General features: G+C 35.8%; 1 protein-coding gene across 1 annotated transcript in view; it reads right to left on the bottom strand.

The window, feature by feature from the left end:
* Positions 1–17,066, bottom strand: part of LOC149791377 (enhancer of polycomb homolog 1-like) — a 67,318-nt gene that overhangs the window by 25,621 nt on the left and 24,631 nt on the right. Inside the window, exons 4-11 of the mRNA XM_089969931.1 lie at positions 12,692–12,787; positions 11,606–11,713; positions 8,614–8,681; positions 7,412–7,492; positions 6,034–6,139; positions 3,798–3,968; positions 3,319–3,402; positions 985–1,133 (exon numbers count right to left, since the gene is read on the bottom strand). Of these exons, the coding sequence (XP_089826057.1) occupies positions 985–1,133; positions 3,319–3,402; positions 3,798–3,968; positions 6,034–6,139; positions 7,412–7,492; positions 8,614–8,681; positions 11,606–11,713; positions 12,692–12,787 (863 nt within the window). The remainder of the gene's footprint in view (positions 1–984; positions 1,134–3,318; positions 3,403–3,797; positions 3,969–6,033; positions 6,140–7,411; positions 7,493–8,613; positions 8,682–11,605; positions 11,714–12,691; positions 12,788–17,066) is intronic.

Raw genomic sequence — 17,066 nt, 5'->3', positions numbered from 1 at the left:
ATAAGCAGTTCACAAAATATGGAGCAGATCTGTTATGTTGAACAAATGTTATTACAAGGAAACCCTTTTTCAGTCGCAGCAGCCTTGACCTTTTGACTCAAAATCGAATAGTGTTTCCTATGTGAGTCATCAAAAAATTTGATCTAAGTAAATGATGTAGATCAGACGTTATTGTGTATGTGTGCATGTGTGTTGTGATTATGATTTTTAACGTAGCTTTAACAATTTTTCAGTCATAGCGCTACGACATCTGCAGTGTGGCAATTAATAGAGCTGTCTAGCATAACATGTTGCATGATATCCCTCCCAGACACATTATCCTGACATTTGGCCGACCAGTCCTAACAATAACCTCTTAATGTTGAGCGCCTAGCGAGGCAGCTGTTAGTACCATTTTTTGTAAGTCTTTGGTCTGACTTGGTTGGGGACTGCACCCATGACCTCCTGCTTCCGAAGCAGAGGCTCTAACCACTAGGCCACTGGAGCGGTTCAGATATTATTGAGAGAAATCCAATCTTATTTCTTATTTCATTGGGACCTTGACCTTTGTACCATCCCCGAAATCAACAGACTTGTTCCTTACTCCAAGTGCAAGTGAGCCACAAAGTTTGGTCAAGAACTTGTATTACCATGTGTAAATGAAATACAGAACGAAACAATGGACAGACAACATTACAGCATAAGGAACAACATTATGGCAGACATAAAAAGGGGTAAAATCCTTAAAATACAAAGTCCGATTTCTGCTATAAACTTGACTCTTTTAGAATGTCCAGGAACTTCTCAGCTGGAAAATGATCATGGGACATACCTCTGGACAATAAGGTTGCTTCACTTATTTTATGACCTATTACACATCCGAATGCCTTTAGGTGGGTGAAAACATACAACTCACTTGCAGCCTTGCACATTTGCAAGACCCATAACTTCTACTGCTTTGTGTAAATTGTGTGCTGTTGCAAAATAAAATCCTAAGGTACATACCTGCCTCCCCGCCCTATCCTCCGACGTGCAAATCCTATACATTTTGGAGGCTGTGACAATGAAACCAAGTTGTAACAGTACTTTTTATTGCCTGTTCCACCTTCATCCTGACCACACCAGGACCAATTTCCCAGGCGATTTAGTAAAGGCTGAAAAAGAAAAGATTAATGTCATAAATGACTACATTGTTAGCCCTATCAAACATGTAGTAGCTTCCAGGAGCCCGTCCACTTGTTTAATACCAACTCATTATCAAGTATAGATTGTTGTTTATTACATTCTTGGATAAAATACTCTGTTAGACTGTTGGAGTTTAATTTCCTACACCAAATTACTAATTAGAATCTACGATTCCTTTCTTACAAATGGTTATAGTGTTCAACCCAGGTGGTCCATCAGAGAAAATTACAATGCTTTTATCACTGAATGTGACAAACCTAGGTAAACAATGGCAGTCACTGAAATAATCAAGGCAGAACAAAGATGCAATGTAACAAAAGTGTGATAATCACACCTGATTCATAATAGTTAATTTAGAATTGCATGTTACAGGTTCAATGCAATTAAAGCATGGAAAGAAATGGTTTTATATTTTTCTGACCAAATAATTTAGAAATGCTCTTTAGCTATCATTCTATACTTGTATTTTGAATAAATGTGCAGCTTGTAAGTCAAAGTCCACATGTTCTAATCAAATATGCCTGTGTTGCAAACTTTTATTAAGGTGGGTTTAGTGAGCAAGCAGATGTCATTACCAATGATGACATTACACTTGCTTCCGTTCATGACACATTATGCCTCTTTGAGTCTGGTACTGAGGATGTTGATTTCTGTGATTATGTTAATTAAATTAGTGACATTCTCACATCTGTGATACCAACAACTGAATATATTGTGAAATTAGTGATCACTCAGAGACAACAGATTTTCATGCAACTTGAAGTGATAACTTAGTACCAGCCATTGTACCTGGAGCTTGCAAGGATCTACACAATGTAGCATACATTTGAGCTGGAGTCTCTCAAATCACCATGAGGGCAAAATGATGACTAACTAGTGCAATGGACTGAGGGCCACATCACTGAAACCAATTAATACAGTGAACGGTGGCTTGTATAAAAGGTTGCCAGTTGAAATGTTTGAAACAATGTACATTATTATTTATTTTACAAATTCTGGTTGTAGTTGCAGGCCACAGGAAATAACTCCACAGGCTGCATGTAGCATGCTGGCCATGTTTGAGACCCCTTCATTAGACTGTACTCAGAGTGATGCACCTATTATTCTTTACGGTCATCTGCACATCTCTAGTAAAGATGTAAATAAAAATCTCAGATTAATAAAGAACAGATGACTACTGATAATTTTTCTTTCAGGCTGGTGCATACTGTATACACGTATATTAACACTTTGGATGGATTGGAAATATTCATTTAGTAGTGGCATGTCCTATGTCATCGACATGTACACAAATATAAACATTCTGAAAAGTAGCTGACAATTTGGATGTAATGTTTCTTTGTTATTATGTTTTTTAAAAAATCCTTATCTTGTGTAAAATGAAAAAAAACCAACAATCTTTACTGTACAATACAGTGTTAACCTCCTTAGAATGACCCACCATAATATAGAACATACATTTTTTTAAAATAAAAAGCTTGCCAATGTATAAACAAATTCACTCCTACTTTAAGTTGCATTGAAGGTTATGAAGTAAATAGCACAAAACAATCTAATACCTTCCAACTTGTGGAAGGCATGTTAAAAACAATATCTCAAAGTGTTTTGTTTTGATAGTATTGCTTTAGCAGAAGCATAAGCATACAGTATATATTCACTTAAAAAGTCTAGTCCAATTGCAAACTGCACAGACCCATGATGTGCTGGCACATCGGGGTCCTGGCATTTAGTCTGGCTTTATAAGCAAGCAAATACAATACCCCTACTTGTCGATTATAGTGTCCTGATTAAAGTGCCCCAGAGCTGATTTCTGAACGATCACATCTGCATCAAATGTAAAATCAGACATTCAGGGGCACTCAATTATTACAATGGGCAAAGCAAAAGCTTTAGGGAGAATCTTTAATTAATCAAAAAGTATGTACTGTAAAATTTGTTTGCTTGCCCCTCTATATTCATACCTATGCAAATCAAGGTCATTCAGTGTGGAGTGTAAATAGATAATCAGCCAACCATGGGTTTAAGCTTGTTTATAATAGCATTATGGAGTAGAAGCTACATTTCTGAAGCTTTGTGGGGTAGTATTCCAGGCTTGATAAGACTCTCGAAGGGATACACACACACACACACACACACATGCACACATATACTTACAGCATAATAACTGCAATGTTTTTTCCTTCTGAATGCAAAAATTCCATCTGGGTCATTTTCATCTTCATGATCAGATGGAGACATCTGTGAGGAAAAAAGAGAGACATGGCATCAATGTACATATGCAGCTGTAGTTGGTACAATCATAGTTAAGTCTGCGATTTCCACTTCCAAGTATCATATATGCAAAATGACAGGGAATGACTTAAACAATGGCAGTAATTTAGCTTTATGCGTTGATAGCTGGGTTTATCTTGAACATTTAACAGTTATAATTTTCGCCCCGTACTGGAACTGTGAATTTGTTATAGAATATAAGCTCAAAATTCTGAACTGAGAGAGGAAAAAATGTTTAAGGCATAATGATAAGAAAGTACCCATATAGATAAAGTCAGATAAAAGCAATGCTACATTCTGCCAAGTGACAACTATGTCTTGTTATCTGCCAACATCGGTAGACGAAAAGCACCAATACTTACTGGTGAAAGCCCTTCTTCTTCTGATGTATACACATCTCCATGGTGAAGGATGTCCACATCATTATACAATGGTTGATGAGCACTAGTGGTTTGATTATTTTGTGACAGATTATTTGGTTGCTTATGTTTCCTTTTCCTATATTCTCGTTTCTTTTTGACAACAACTTCTTCCTGAAAAATTAAGACACCATGGAGGTATTTATCAATTTATATATAAACACATATCTTTTGACATTGATCATTTGCATTCTTAATTGCATAGATATTTAATTGATCTTCATGCAGCCCATATATATAGTCTCTGATAACTATTATAATTTGCCTGCCTTTTTTCCAAATCCACCAAATGCAAAGTTTGAATAGAAGAATTGTTGGTCTAGTATACAAAAAATGTGACACCATTAACTAATGTCTTTAATTCTTTAAAATCAATATCTTTACAGACAAAACTATGCTCTATGTAAATATGGGATATGTTCATTTTGAAAAGGAGGCAAGTATGACATCATACAGGTGTATGAACAACATTATTTACTGTCCTGCACTTGTATTAAGGACATAGCAACCTACTCCCCCTACTCATAAATCCATCATGCAGCATGGATAGTACCTGGGCTGTGGTAAATAGATTCTGGTCTGTAAATTTTAATTTTTTGTTCTTCATATTCAATGCTAACTGTTCATTCACAATGTGTTTTATACAAATATATAAAAAGTCAATTTACTACACAAGGTTATCATGTAAACCTGTTTTTATAATTGTCGGTTTTATTACCCCAATCTCCTTCTGAAACTACATGCAGAAGGGACTTTTTTTCTAAAAACAAAACGTAAGACAAATTAAACAAAAGTTCTGTCTGGAGAATGATGCAGAAAATTTCTGATTTTCAATGTCAGTTTTATTAGACTGAAGCCATGGTTATTAAAGTAACACACAGAAAGCTTCAACTTTGCAAAAATTAGGACAACTCTGATTTGTCCTTAAGAGAGACTATAAGGCTGCAATCATGAACACATGTGAAACAAGAATCCCTCTATTATTCAAGAAGAAAATTTCCAGGATTTCAAGTTAAATGTGGAGAATTGAAACTCTGATATTCTCCAGTCATTTATAGGATATTTATATTAACTGCTGTGGTGGACATATTCAATGCAAGATTAGCATCATTTTCAAATTAGGAGATTGTCACCATGACAGGCATATTGAATGTGAGAATGGCAACCATTTTTACTGAGGAACAACTTGACATCACAAGAATTCTGACGAAAGCCTCGTGTCAATATTGCTTTCTGTTCTGAAGCAGTGATATATTTGTTCAAAGATGGCTGTTGTGGCAGCCATTCTGGACATCAGACTGGCATCATTTCATTTAGGTATACAATTAGACATTTGTTAGGAAGTCTCTTAGTGAAAACAGATGCTGACAACACCAGGGTTTCAATGCTTTTTAAAACAAAAAATTGCCAGGTCTTTTCCAGGTTTTTCTAGATGAAAATAAATTTTTTGTTCAAGAATAATTTAAGACCCCTATTGAATGGAATCAAAAACATTCTGGTTTAGAAAATATGGATTTTTATAATCAAAAGCTGTTTATATCTTGAGACTCTTCCATAACATCTGAACTAGAACTATGACCAAACAAAAAACCTAAGGAATGTTATCACTTGAAATGAGAAAAGCATTCTGCTATTATATGCAGCTAAACTGACTTAAGTGTGAGTACTGAAAAAAAGTACATCTATATATATATATATGAAACTGAACAGATATTGCCACCTCCAAAAAATGATTTGGTCATGAATATTTTTGTTTGCTTTTAATTGTTCAGAAACCTTGTTTGTTAGAAAAGCAAAAATACAGGTCATTGTACAGTACATCTGATACACAAGCACAAATATTCACCTGAAAAGTTGAACAAAATACTTGACATAGAATATGAAGTTCTGGCGAGTAATAAAACTAAAAATCAAATTTAATTTTATGTACTATGTTTTGTTAATTTGTTCAAATTAAGATTATGAACTACCTATATTAACTGGCTGAAGCGGTAAAATAGTGGCTACACTGGCTTTGATTTTATGTGGGGAACAATCAATGGGCTGTATCACTGATTAGATGGATGAGACTAGTTGTGCACAGAGAAACTGTCTACAAGTGCTTTTAACATTTCGTCTAATTACTGCCAACCAAGACATTATTTCTTGCTTTTTTAAAAGACTTTCTCTTCATACTCACCTGACCCCAGTCTTTGTATGAGAAGGGTGGAATGAAGGGAGGTAACTTGTGCCGTATTGCCTCCGCTTCCTCCAACAAGCGACCTTCAAAGTCCTCCATGCCATACCTCAAGACAAATACAACAGTCTTATACAATGAATATTAAAAAGTTGTTTATGATGAAACACTAGCATCAAATCCAAAAAATGTGACGATTTCTCTTATTTTAAAAGTTTTGACTTATGACATCTAGAAGGAAAACACAAGATACTGTTAAAGAACTTCATTTCCAGATATCATAAATATCATTGTTTTCTCATCTAATACAATGTACTAACTTTTTGTTTCCTGAATGAGTAATGTTGACCTTTCACAATGATACATAAAAATCACCAGGGCAAAGATTCCAATTCTGACCCAATAGCCCATGTCTAACAATCTTTCTGTTTTTCTTCCTATATAAAAATTGGGCAACATAAATAACTTCACTTAGCTAAGAATAATTATCAATTGTCTTTGCAATCTGGGCTTGGTAATCGTTCCTAAACAACTGGTTTTACTTGCCAAGACGTACTTAGAACTGAGATGAATTCAAACAAGTTGGGTATATGTTTATGGCCAGGAAGTTTGTAGCTAATCTATTTTGGAAAGATAATGGCTCTCACACAATCTACAATTAACAAACTCCAGAGCGTTCTTCCAACTCAAAGCTGAAAGAACGAGCCATGCAAAGAAAAATGTTTTCAATTAGGAAAAATAATGCAATATTTTACACCTGTCCTGAAAGAAAGGATCATTTGACTTAAAACATGTATATGCTTGTCTGCCTGTAATATCATTTTTCTGGGTCTTGTTTATTTACATACTAAAATGGATTTTGAAGCATTAATATGTTGATGACAGATGGAAACTGTCCTTAGTATGTCCCCCATCTCCTTCAGGATTAGTGACCTGGATAAATATTAATCTCCTGACCTCTCACCCCCCCTCCAATCACAACACAGTTGATAATATCAGGAATCCCTCGAGTGCAGAAACCCATACAGCCATTTGTGATGAGCCAATGGCCCTATTTCTTATATATAAGCAATGCAAATTCAAGACAAACGAGACTTCAAAATTTAACAGGCCACCAACTAAATTTGACGAGTTCAGTATCCCTTAATATTGCTCTTGAAGCAAAACAAATAGTACATTTCAATTGGTCATACAGTGTGTCCAATTTATGAATTCCGTTCAACTGAATCTGTTATACTTTTCTTGCAAACTGAAAAAGGTACAGCACAGATAGATTTCTGTGATATGATCATTTAGAATTGCTGAACCCTAATTTCCACACAAAGCTCATTCTGAAATTCTGATGCTGAAAAAAATCCACAACATTTAAAATGACTCTCACCTCTTCTCTAGGACTTCTATTGTCAGCTGCAACATTTCTTTCTTTGCTTTTTCTCTTCTTTTTATGAACTCCAACAGTGTCCTGAATATAAAAATGTTCAATACATGCCGACGCTGACCTTTCTCAGAGATACTGTAACTTGCACATTAGTTTTTTTTCTTCTTCTTAATACAAATAACTTCCATGCTTTAATTTCTGTCAAGCTCTATTCTTTTATCTGAAAGCCTATGTACGAGATTCCAGCAAATATGTACCATATAAAGTACAACGTAATTTGAAGACAATAAATAGGTAAAAGATTAACATGAAGCATTACTCAACTTACACTATCAGGAAGATGCCAATGTAAAAAAAACTTCCTACTTCCAGTTCAAAATGTATAATAAATCCATATACAAGTACTGTATATATATATAGAGACAAGTCAAATCTGACTGCAAACTGCACCAACCCAGATCTGCCATCTCACAATGCACTGGCAGATCTGGGTCTGTGCAATTTATTATTGGAAGTAATCAGTTGAACAAACAACATCAACCATAACCTGAACACAATTTAAACAGAACATATCCAAACAAACGTTTCCTAATATGTTTGATCAAAATGGATCCAGTCTGTTCCAGAGAATAAGTCAGAAAGATATTTTCAATACTGTTACAATGGAAGTCACCTTGTTACAAGGCAGCCAATCAAGAAAAAAATTTGACAAAGCATGTCATAAGAAACATAACTACCATGTCTGAATGAATCCACTGGTCTGACAAATAAGTCTAACATATGCTTTCCATTTTAATTGTTAAGCCTCACCACTGATGGGGATGCCACCACGGACACAATTTTGAAATACACCTGCTAAAAAACATTCCAACCAAGTCTGATTAAAAGTGGCAGAGATGTTCTGGAGGAGCTCTAAACAATGATGATACAACATATCCTAAATAACAATCCAACCAAATGTGCTCAAACTAGTCAGCAGTTTTTTGGGGGAATTCATCAATAACAGCAAATTTTACAAGGTTAATTGAATGAACAGGTATAATATAGTTTACTAAACTTGGCAAATATGGGGGCTTTCTAAATCTTCATGGTACTATCAATTAAAATCTTTCATGATTTAAGACCTAAAGCATTTGCTAAAAAAATGACAGCTAGATTATGGTCAACAATTTACAAATATAATAAAGTAATGTATTTCCACTTACAGCGCCCGATTCAGGTCTCGTCGTAACTTAAGCATCTTTTCATAGGATGTTTCATCATTCTTTCGATTCTGAAAATTTCATACGTTTAGTGAGTACAGGCATAGTGATACTAATTCTTAATAAATTTGAGGATATAAAACAACTACCAAGAAATGCATGCTACTTTTCAATATTAAACAAGAGTCCTTAGAAGAAACACTCTCTCCTGGGAATTTGTTTTCAGGAATTCAAAATAAAACCATTTCTTCCTTTTAACTGCTGAGTGTTGAATCCAACTCTGATGTTTTTCAACGACAACAAGATCTTCAAATAAGATGCCGTGGTGGATATATTGGATGTCAGATTGGCACCATTTTATTTAGGTCAAAGGAGATATTAGAAGTCTTTCAGTCAAAAACCTCTATGTCGTAGTGATCACCCTTTTTTGACAGTGGTGTCAATATCTTCACAACAGCTACCATAGCAGTTTTACTGAATCTACAACAGCACCATTTTCCTGTAGGACTGACTAGGTATCATAAGAAGTCTACTGTGAAAACCCCATGTTCACATAGCAATCCACCTGTGAGTAGAGAGAAGAATATTTTCAAGACAGCCACATTGGCGGTCATATTGAGGGTTAGTGATTTTATCTATTACCAAGCAAACACCATAAGAACTCTTTTGATGAAAATTGCATGTGCAACTGAGTTTCCCTTTAAGAGCAGCTAAAACAAGATTTTCAAGATGGCCACATACTGGGAGTTAGATCAGCACCATTATAATTTCAGGTCAACGTAACATGATAGGAAGTAGTGACAATTCCACCACTACACATTCTGGGGTAATAGTGACAAGACTCTAAGCTGGACATTATGGCAGCTGTATTAGACCCCAGATAAACCATTTTCATTTGTGACAAAGTAGACGCTATAACAAGTCTTTCTGGTCAATATGATTTTTCGTTCAGCAGGAGTAGTGCTAAGAAGACTTTTCTGATCAAATGCTGTGCAGCCAAAATAACTTTCTGTTCAGGAGTTACATCAAGATTTTAAAGATGGCCTTCAAGGAGGCACCATTTTCATAGAGGACAAACTAGACATCTTAAGAAGCTTTTTTAAAATGAAAACTCGATGTTGATGTGACCATCCATGTACGAGTAGCCATAACAAAATTTTCAAGATAACTGTGGAGGCCACAGTGGACCCCAGATCATCATTATTTTCATTTTAGACTAATTAGACATAATAAAATGTCATTGATCGGAAAATACAATTACGAGTTGTGATGACTAGATTTTCAACATGGCTGCTATAATGGACATCAGCTTGGCACCATTTTCATGTACAATCAGCCAGAGATCACAAGAAGTCTTGATGCAAAACCCAGTGTTGACATGACCAGTCATTCATGAGTATTAGCAATAACAAGATTTTCATGATGACTGCTGTGACAGTCATCCAGGATGTCAGATTGGCACCATTTTCGTTTAGCATCATGTACACATCACAAGAAGTCTTGTAATGAAAACCCAAAGCTGATTTGGTCTTCCATCAGAAGGATTAGTCATTTTAAAAATATTCAAGATGGCTGCTGTTCCTGCCAAACTGGATGTGTAAGCAACACCAACTAAACCATGGGATGAATGTGCATGTCCAGTTTCATTGCAATCCTCCAAGTATTTTAGGAGGAGTAGCAGTAACAAATTTCTGCTAACGGATGGACATCAGGTGACAGATGGACCACCATCCCATGCACTCTTCTGGTCAATATGTCTCAAATACTGCACATTAATTGAATGGAAAATAACTTCCATCACTAAAGTGTGGTTAGATGGTCAACTGCCGAGATTAAAGAAAGCATCATTTCAACCAGATTACCACAGTGAGGTGTTGCAATAAATTCCAGTGTCATGAAATATTTTACATAATCTTTAAAGTCAAACTTCATGATGTTAAATGGACTTGTAATTACAAATACTTTTTATAAGAAGACTAAATTTAAGTTCTTTTTTTTGACACCACCAACATGTAGAAAGATAATTAAACATATTATTGTATCAAGAAGACTGAAAAAAAAAACACTAAAGCAAATTGGTCTGTGATCTGACTTGGTCAAGTAACTGAATATTATTTTGAGCATATGACTGTTTACCTTTTTAAGGCATGTGTATCCAAGAATGTGCACGAACCAAAATAATTTTAACAGCACATTTGTCAAAATATAACCAAACAGTATGTGCACAGAAAACAATATTCAACACGTAATATTAGCAAACAAAACCTCTGCAGATACTGACCATTATGAGCCAAACGATGCTGATTTCCTTATAGTTCTTTGGGAATTAAATAATAAACTATATTAGCAAGCTTTTAAAATTAAACTGCAACTCAATTCAATGATTTAAGAGTGGAGAATTTCAAGTTAAATCTGCTTGATTTACAGGGTTCATACAGAATTCTGAATGATAAATTCAAGGACTTTTCTCAAACTTTCAAAGACCACAACATAGATTTTCAAGACCTATTTTTGCTAACATTTATTATAAAAGTTATGTTATATGAGAAAACAATGCAAAATACTACAATATGGTTTAATGATGAAATTAAACTGAATGGGTCATCAAAATAAAGAAACCAGGAAAACTCGACAACATGCGAATCTAACCTTGGAAAATTTTATTTGTGATTATGGAAAGAAATTAAAATGTTTGGCTTTATTTCAATTTTCAAAGACCTTTAAAGACCTCAGGGTAATTTGCTTGATTTTCCCAAACTTTCAAGGCCTTGAAAATGCTACCTCATTTTTCCCAAACTATCGAAGACCTTCAAAGACCATATGAACCCTGTTAAATAACTGCAAATACTGGTTATGATCTACACCATCTACAATCACATACTTGCCAAATTCGCTACGCTATTAGACAATATCATCATTTATATTAACGAGTATCCATGTCAAACTGGTTTATCATACATGGTATTCAGAAGGTGCAGCCTATGTATACAAGCACCTTTCTTGTTTGCATTTTTTCCGTCCTTCTCCTGAATGCTACATATGGATTGTTAGTCGTGGAACCATCACGCTTTTCTGTTTTCACTTGCAATATCAAGGGATGTTGCTGAAAATAAAGTAAATCTTGGTAAACGCAAGCTTTCTAATGGACAAATGCTGTATAGTGGACATGTAACACTCATTTCTGATGGATGAATGCAAGATCATGAACATGTAATACTTATTTCTGATGGATCAAGGCAAGATCAACATGTAACACTTATTTCTGATGGATCAAGGCAAGATCAACAACGTGTAACACTTATTTCTGATGGATCAAGGCAAGATCAACATGTAACACTTATTTCTGATGGATCAAGGCAAGATCAACATGTAACACTTATTTCTGATGGATCAAGGCAAGATCAACATGTAACACTTATTTCTGATGGATCAAGGCAAGATCAACATGTAACACTTATTTCTGATGGATCAAAGCAAGATCATCAACATGTAACACTTATTTCTGATGGATCAAGGCAAGATCAACATGTAACACTTATTTCTGATGGATCAAGGCAAGATCAACATGTAACACTTATTTCTGATGGATGAATGCAACATCATACACATGTAACACTTATTTCTAATAGATGCATAGAATTGTAAAACATCTCAAACTTTTCCAAAGGAATGTCAACATACAATCCTACACAATAAAAAAATAAGTTACAAGTTTTTTTTTAAAAGTATATAAAATAAAAATAGATGCTGAAAATTTAAAATCATCAAATTATGGAGTCAAAATCTGTTATATAAGCTACATTCTTTTAAAAAGTTTAATGTTTTCTTTGCTGTTACATTATTTAAAAAAATCTGGTGCTCACAAAAAAAAGTTCTTTCTCATAGGGAGGAAGCTGATACACTCAACAAGCAAGAGGTTAGAACATAATCCATTGTTAATGGATAGTGGCAAGGCATTCACCACCTCATCTCTCCTATTTGTAATACACAAGGGATGCTCTAATACTGTCAAATTTTTATCCTCCATAATCTGCCAAATGTCTTGAGTAAGTAAATAAAATATGTGTACAAGACCACATACCGTTTTCAGTCTTTTGTTCAGCCAGTAGTCATAAACAGAAATGATGAGATCGTCGTCCTCCTTCAAGAGAAGTTTGGCTTCTTGTAAAGTCACAACCTGTAGAGATAAAAACGTATGCATTTAATGCAAAGAACATAGTTAACCCTTTAGCTACTACAGCTGTTGTGCAGTTTTACTACTGCTGAGTGCTATCATATCAGTTACTGAGACTACTGAGGCTGGTTGATAGGCTGAGTATTGGAGCATCATCATGGCTGACTACAGAAACTGACAATGAAAACATGCTTACATTGATATTCATTATTTCATTAGTTTTTGCTGGATTTCAGTGAATTAAAAAACAGCTTACCTTGTGTAGTGTGTGTTAATCGTATATTTCCACTTTGTATTCTCCTACATTCCATCATATAAGAAATCCCAGTCATGTAAACTGTTTTGAATCACACATAATAAATCCAATAGTTACATATGTACATATAAAAACATGAACGAAATCCACTCAACTAAAAAGTTGAGAGTGGTACCTCTCAAAACAGTCGTTATCCACACATAAATGTACTTGGCATTGTTTGCATCCAATGAAAACTTCATGTCTCCTCCCTTTCCTAACACACATCTGCATCTCCCACATTTTGGGAACCATCCTGGCCAGTGCCTTAAACCTTCGGTATTAACACTGGACAGAGCTTTTCTTTTCCTACTTCCCTGAAAGCCAGCAACCATATATTTGGCCACGTTAATTCTGAATTCAAGCTGTGTTCTTTTCTTCTTTTCTTTTCCGGACTTTGTATTGATCTGGTGGTTTGAGAACTCTTTCATACATATCAGGGCATTACATATCACTGTATCAATGAGAAACCAAAAAAGTTATTTCCACCATTTCTTAACTTTGCAGCAAGAACTGTTTTGGTCTGCAATATCCACCCCACCCCACCCCTTTGTTTTTTGAATACTCATCTGCAACTTTTGGGCAAGTTACTTCTTTTCGTTGGCCTGTTTTTTCTCTTCGAGTTACAATGAATAGCTGTGTGGGATCCATTTCGTTAAATAAAATATGGACAATTTTCTTGTCTTTTGAGGCAACACAGACCAGAGTCTCTTTTTGCATAATTTTCATATCCCCGGCTTTTTTAACCCGTTTTTTATATATAAAGGTTCTGGCATTCCTTTCCTGTTTCCTCGGATGGTACCACAACAAAGGAATCCATCTCGACGTAAATCTTCAAATAACGGGATTTGAAAAGAAATTGTCCATATAGATGTAGTGGTTTTTGTTTATTTTTTTTCTTGGAGGTCTTTCACCACCTAGATCCTAATCCTTCTTCTGTCACTCTCCCTCTCTGTCCATCGGCCTTTCCAACATGCACTTGAAATTCATGGATGTAGGGATGGGCTCTTTCCCAGACTTTAATGACAAATTTTGTGGGTTTGACTAGTACTGCTTAAATAACAGTCTTCCTTTATAAGCAATCATGCCTTCATCAATCGATTGGTTTTTGGGAGAGTCAAAATTTTCCAGGCATTTATGAAAAACTGTTGTAGAAAGGTCTTATATGGAAAATCTTGTCATGTCCTGCTTGGCCTCTGGGTGGGTTAACACTTGTGTCGTTGGCAAGGAATCATTTCCCTATTTTATCATACCTTTCTCTTGTCATGATTTCAGGTATTCCTGGTATCCCAAAATATACAGATGTCATCCATGCAATGGAATATTTGGGTATCTGCATAATACCCATGACGATGTATATTCTAAGATATGCCCACATCTCCATGATGATGGTTTCATACCATTTCTGGTCTTGTTTTTGGTCCAGCATTTTCTTGGCATAATTGTTTGTTTCTTTCAAAAGCTTTTCCACCAGACAGTCAGGAAAAAAAACTGAGTAAAAAATCTTTCTTGTTGCTTAGTGGTCCAAGCTCGATTGTTGAAACAACATGACAATCAAAATCATTGATCCTGAACACGGCAAAGTCATCACTCCATTGTGCAAATGGGACTATGTCTTCCTCGTCATCCGATCAAAAATCACATCTGGTGTTAAAACGGGGCTAATATCAATATCGGATCCACTTTCTAAGAATGATTCATTAAACTCTACAATTTTGCTTGCACTTAACCCTTCAAAGTTGCTCATATCTGAATCGGAATCCATCTTTGTTTATCTCAACTATACATTTTTTGTAAAGTGCAGAAAACCTCCTATAGTGTCTAAATTTAATCTCTGTTTTCAAACTTGTATCAAAACGTTGAGTAAACAGTCCTCTCATTGGTTATGACAAATCAAAAATGTGTAAACCTCTGTACTTTCAACAAAACAACATTTAGTAACATAGAAGTCACATCCGCATAGATGCGACACTGGGGTTTCGAATACTGAACAACTTTACGCACATAAGCGACACTGGGGTAGTAAACTAGGTTTTTCGGCACTGCATACATGCATCAGTGGGGTTCAGGAGATATTTAAAGGTGACGCTTAGATGCAGCAGTTGTAGCTAAAGGGTTAAATCTCTTTAACACAATACAAATATAAAATTTAACTACAAATACAAAATTTAACTACAACTTCAAGTTCCAGTAATAAGTGGATTATCCAAGTGGTCCTTGTAGTAAGAGTTACTGCTTCCAGGGCAGAGAATATATAGTCCTGAACCATGGTTCAGACCATTTATGACAATACTGGGTAAGGACTTCGTAAGGAATTTATAAGGAAAAATGTCTTGAATGTAAGGACCAAACATTGTCACAACCCTGCCAATTCCATGCCTCCGGACTTAAAAGTCAATGGATTCTTTTGAGGTGTGTCGATTAGTATACTGACTTCTGTTTCCAGCTTCCAGTTGAGTCATACCAAAGACTTCTAAAAAGGGTATGAACAGCTGCCTTGCAAAGCACTCAGCATTAAGAGGTGTGTTAGCACTGGTCGGCCTGGTGTCAGGATAATGTGACTGGGTGGGACATCATGCTACAAGTCTGTGGCATGATGACATCACTTTAAACTGCCACACTGCAGACATCATAGCAGTATGACTGGAAATTTGTTAAAGCTACATTAAAAATCTAAATTGCACAGTTCTGCAGGTAACTGTCACAATAAAGCTGATATTTACTATGGAAAAATTAGAAAAACAACAAGCAAGGACAGCAGTGAAGTGGGGCACCTTAGCGACAAGGGAAATCCCAGTCAAAAAGGTCGTGGGCCAAAATAGCGATAAGGGGAATTTAGCATGGGTGGGACTATAGACGGACAAGGGGATTTTAACATGGGGAATATTGCTGGGATTGTTTAGCCTCACGGGAAATTTAACATGAGGAATATTGCTGGGGCTGTTTAGTGACAAGGGGAATCCATGTGAAGGAAGCCATCTCTTACGATAACTTCACATATTATCTACTATCCCACACAGAAGGGAAGAAAATAACCCAATATCTACTATCCACACAGAAGGGAAGAAAAATAACCCATTATCTACTATCCACACATAAGGGAAGAAAAAACCCCAATATCTACTATCCACACAGAAGGGAAGAAAATAATCCATTATCTACTATTAACACAATAACCCCTGGCGACGAGTTAACGTGGCAGGAGGTAGTAGCCTACTGCCGAGCTCTGTAGCATCATGGTCATGCATGCTACACTAAAGTGGGTGGTATTGTAGAAAGGTAGACAGATATTGCTCTACAATGATACCAAATAATCTGGAATTTCTAGTTGCACTATAAAATACAGAGGGAAAACCCTCATTTTGTTTACCCGTTTTTTTTCTAATCAAAAATTGGATGATCACCTGGAAGTGTTTTCGGATGTATTCAGAAATAGCTATCAAAATGTGTTTCCTACTTGAATTTCAGGCGAAAACAACAAAAACCTAACAACACACCAAGACAAACTAATATTTAGGATATTGATTAGGTGTCTTTTCTAGTTTGTTGCGATAATCCTGAAAAGAGCTTTTGTTAAGAGTTTTTTGGCAATCTTTTTTAACGCCTGGGATTACGTCCAAGTCTGACAACATCTTTGAAGGATGTCTGAATGAATTGTTTTTGCATGGGTGGAGGGGCTTTGGACTGGACAGACAACATGGCTAAATTAGGAGGCAGTCCTTTTCTTTCCTTAGGTGTTAGAAGAGGGATGACTTCTTGAGGGGGGTGACATCTCTGTGTGTTCTGGAGCACACAAAAAACACCGATACCTATCGTCTGGTACAGGTCTTTTTTTATAGTGGAATGTGTCGCCACTGTTGTTCCATCACATCTTCATGGCAGCCATCACTCAACATGGAGGGGTTCGCAATGGGATAGTTCTTGCTTGAATGAATCCAGTAAACTCAGTAACATGCCCAATCTCTCTTGGACTTTGAGGGGCAGGTA

This window comes from Sinohyriopsis cumingii, chromosome 9 (genome assembly GCF_028554795.1).
Source record: "Sinohyriopsis cumingii isolate HCF-2022 chromosome 9, ASM2855479v2, whole genome shotgun sequence".
NCBI classification, from domain to species: Eukaryota; Metazoa; Mollusca; class Bivalvia; order Unionida; family Unionidae; genus Sinohyriopsis; species Sinohyriopsis cumingii.
Note: the sequence above shows the minus strand (reverse complement) of the source record. Positions and strands in the feature narration are given on the sequence as shown.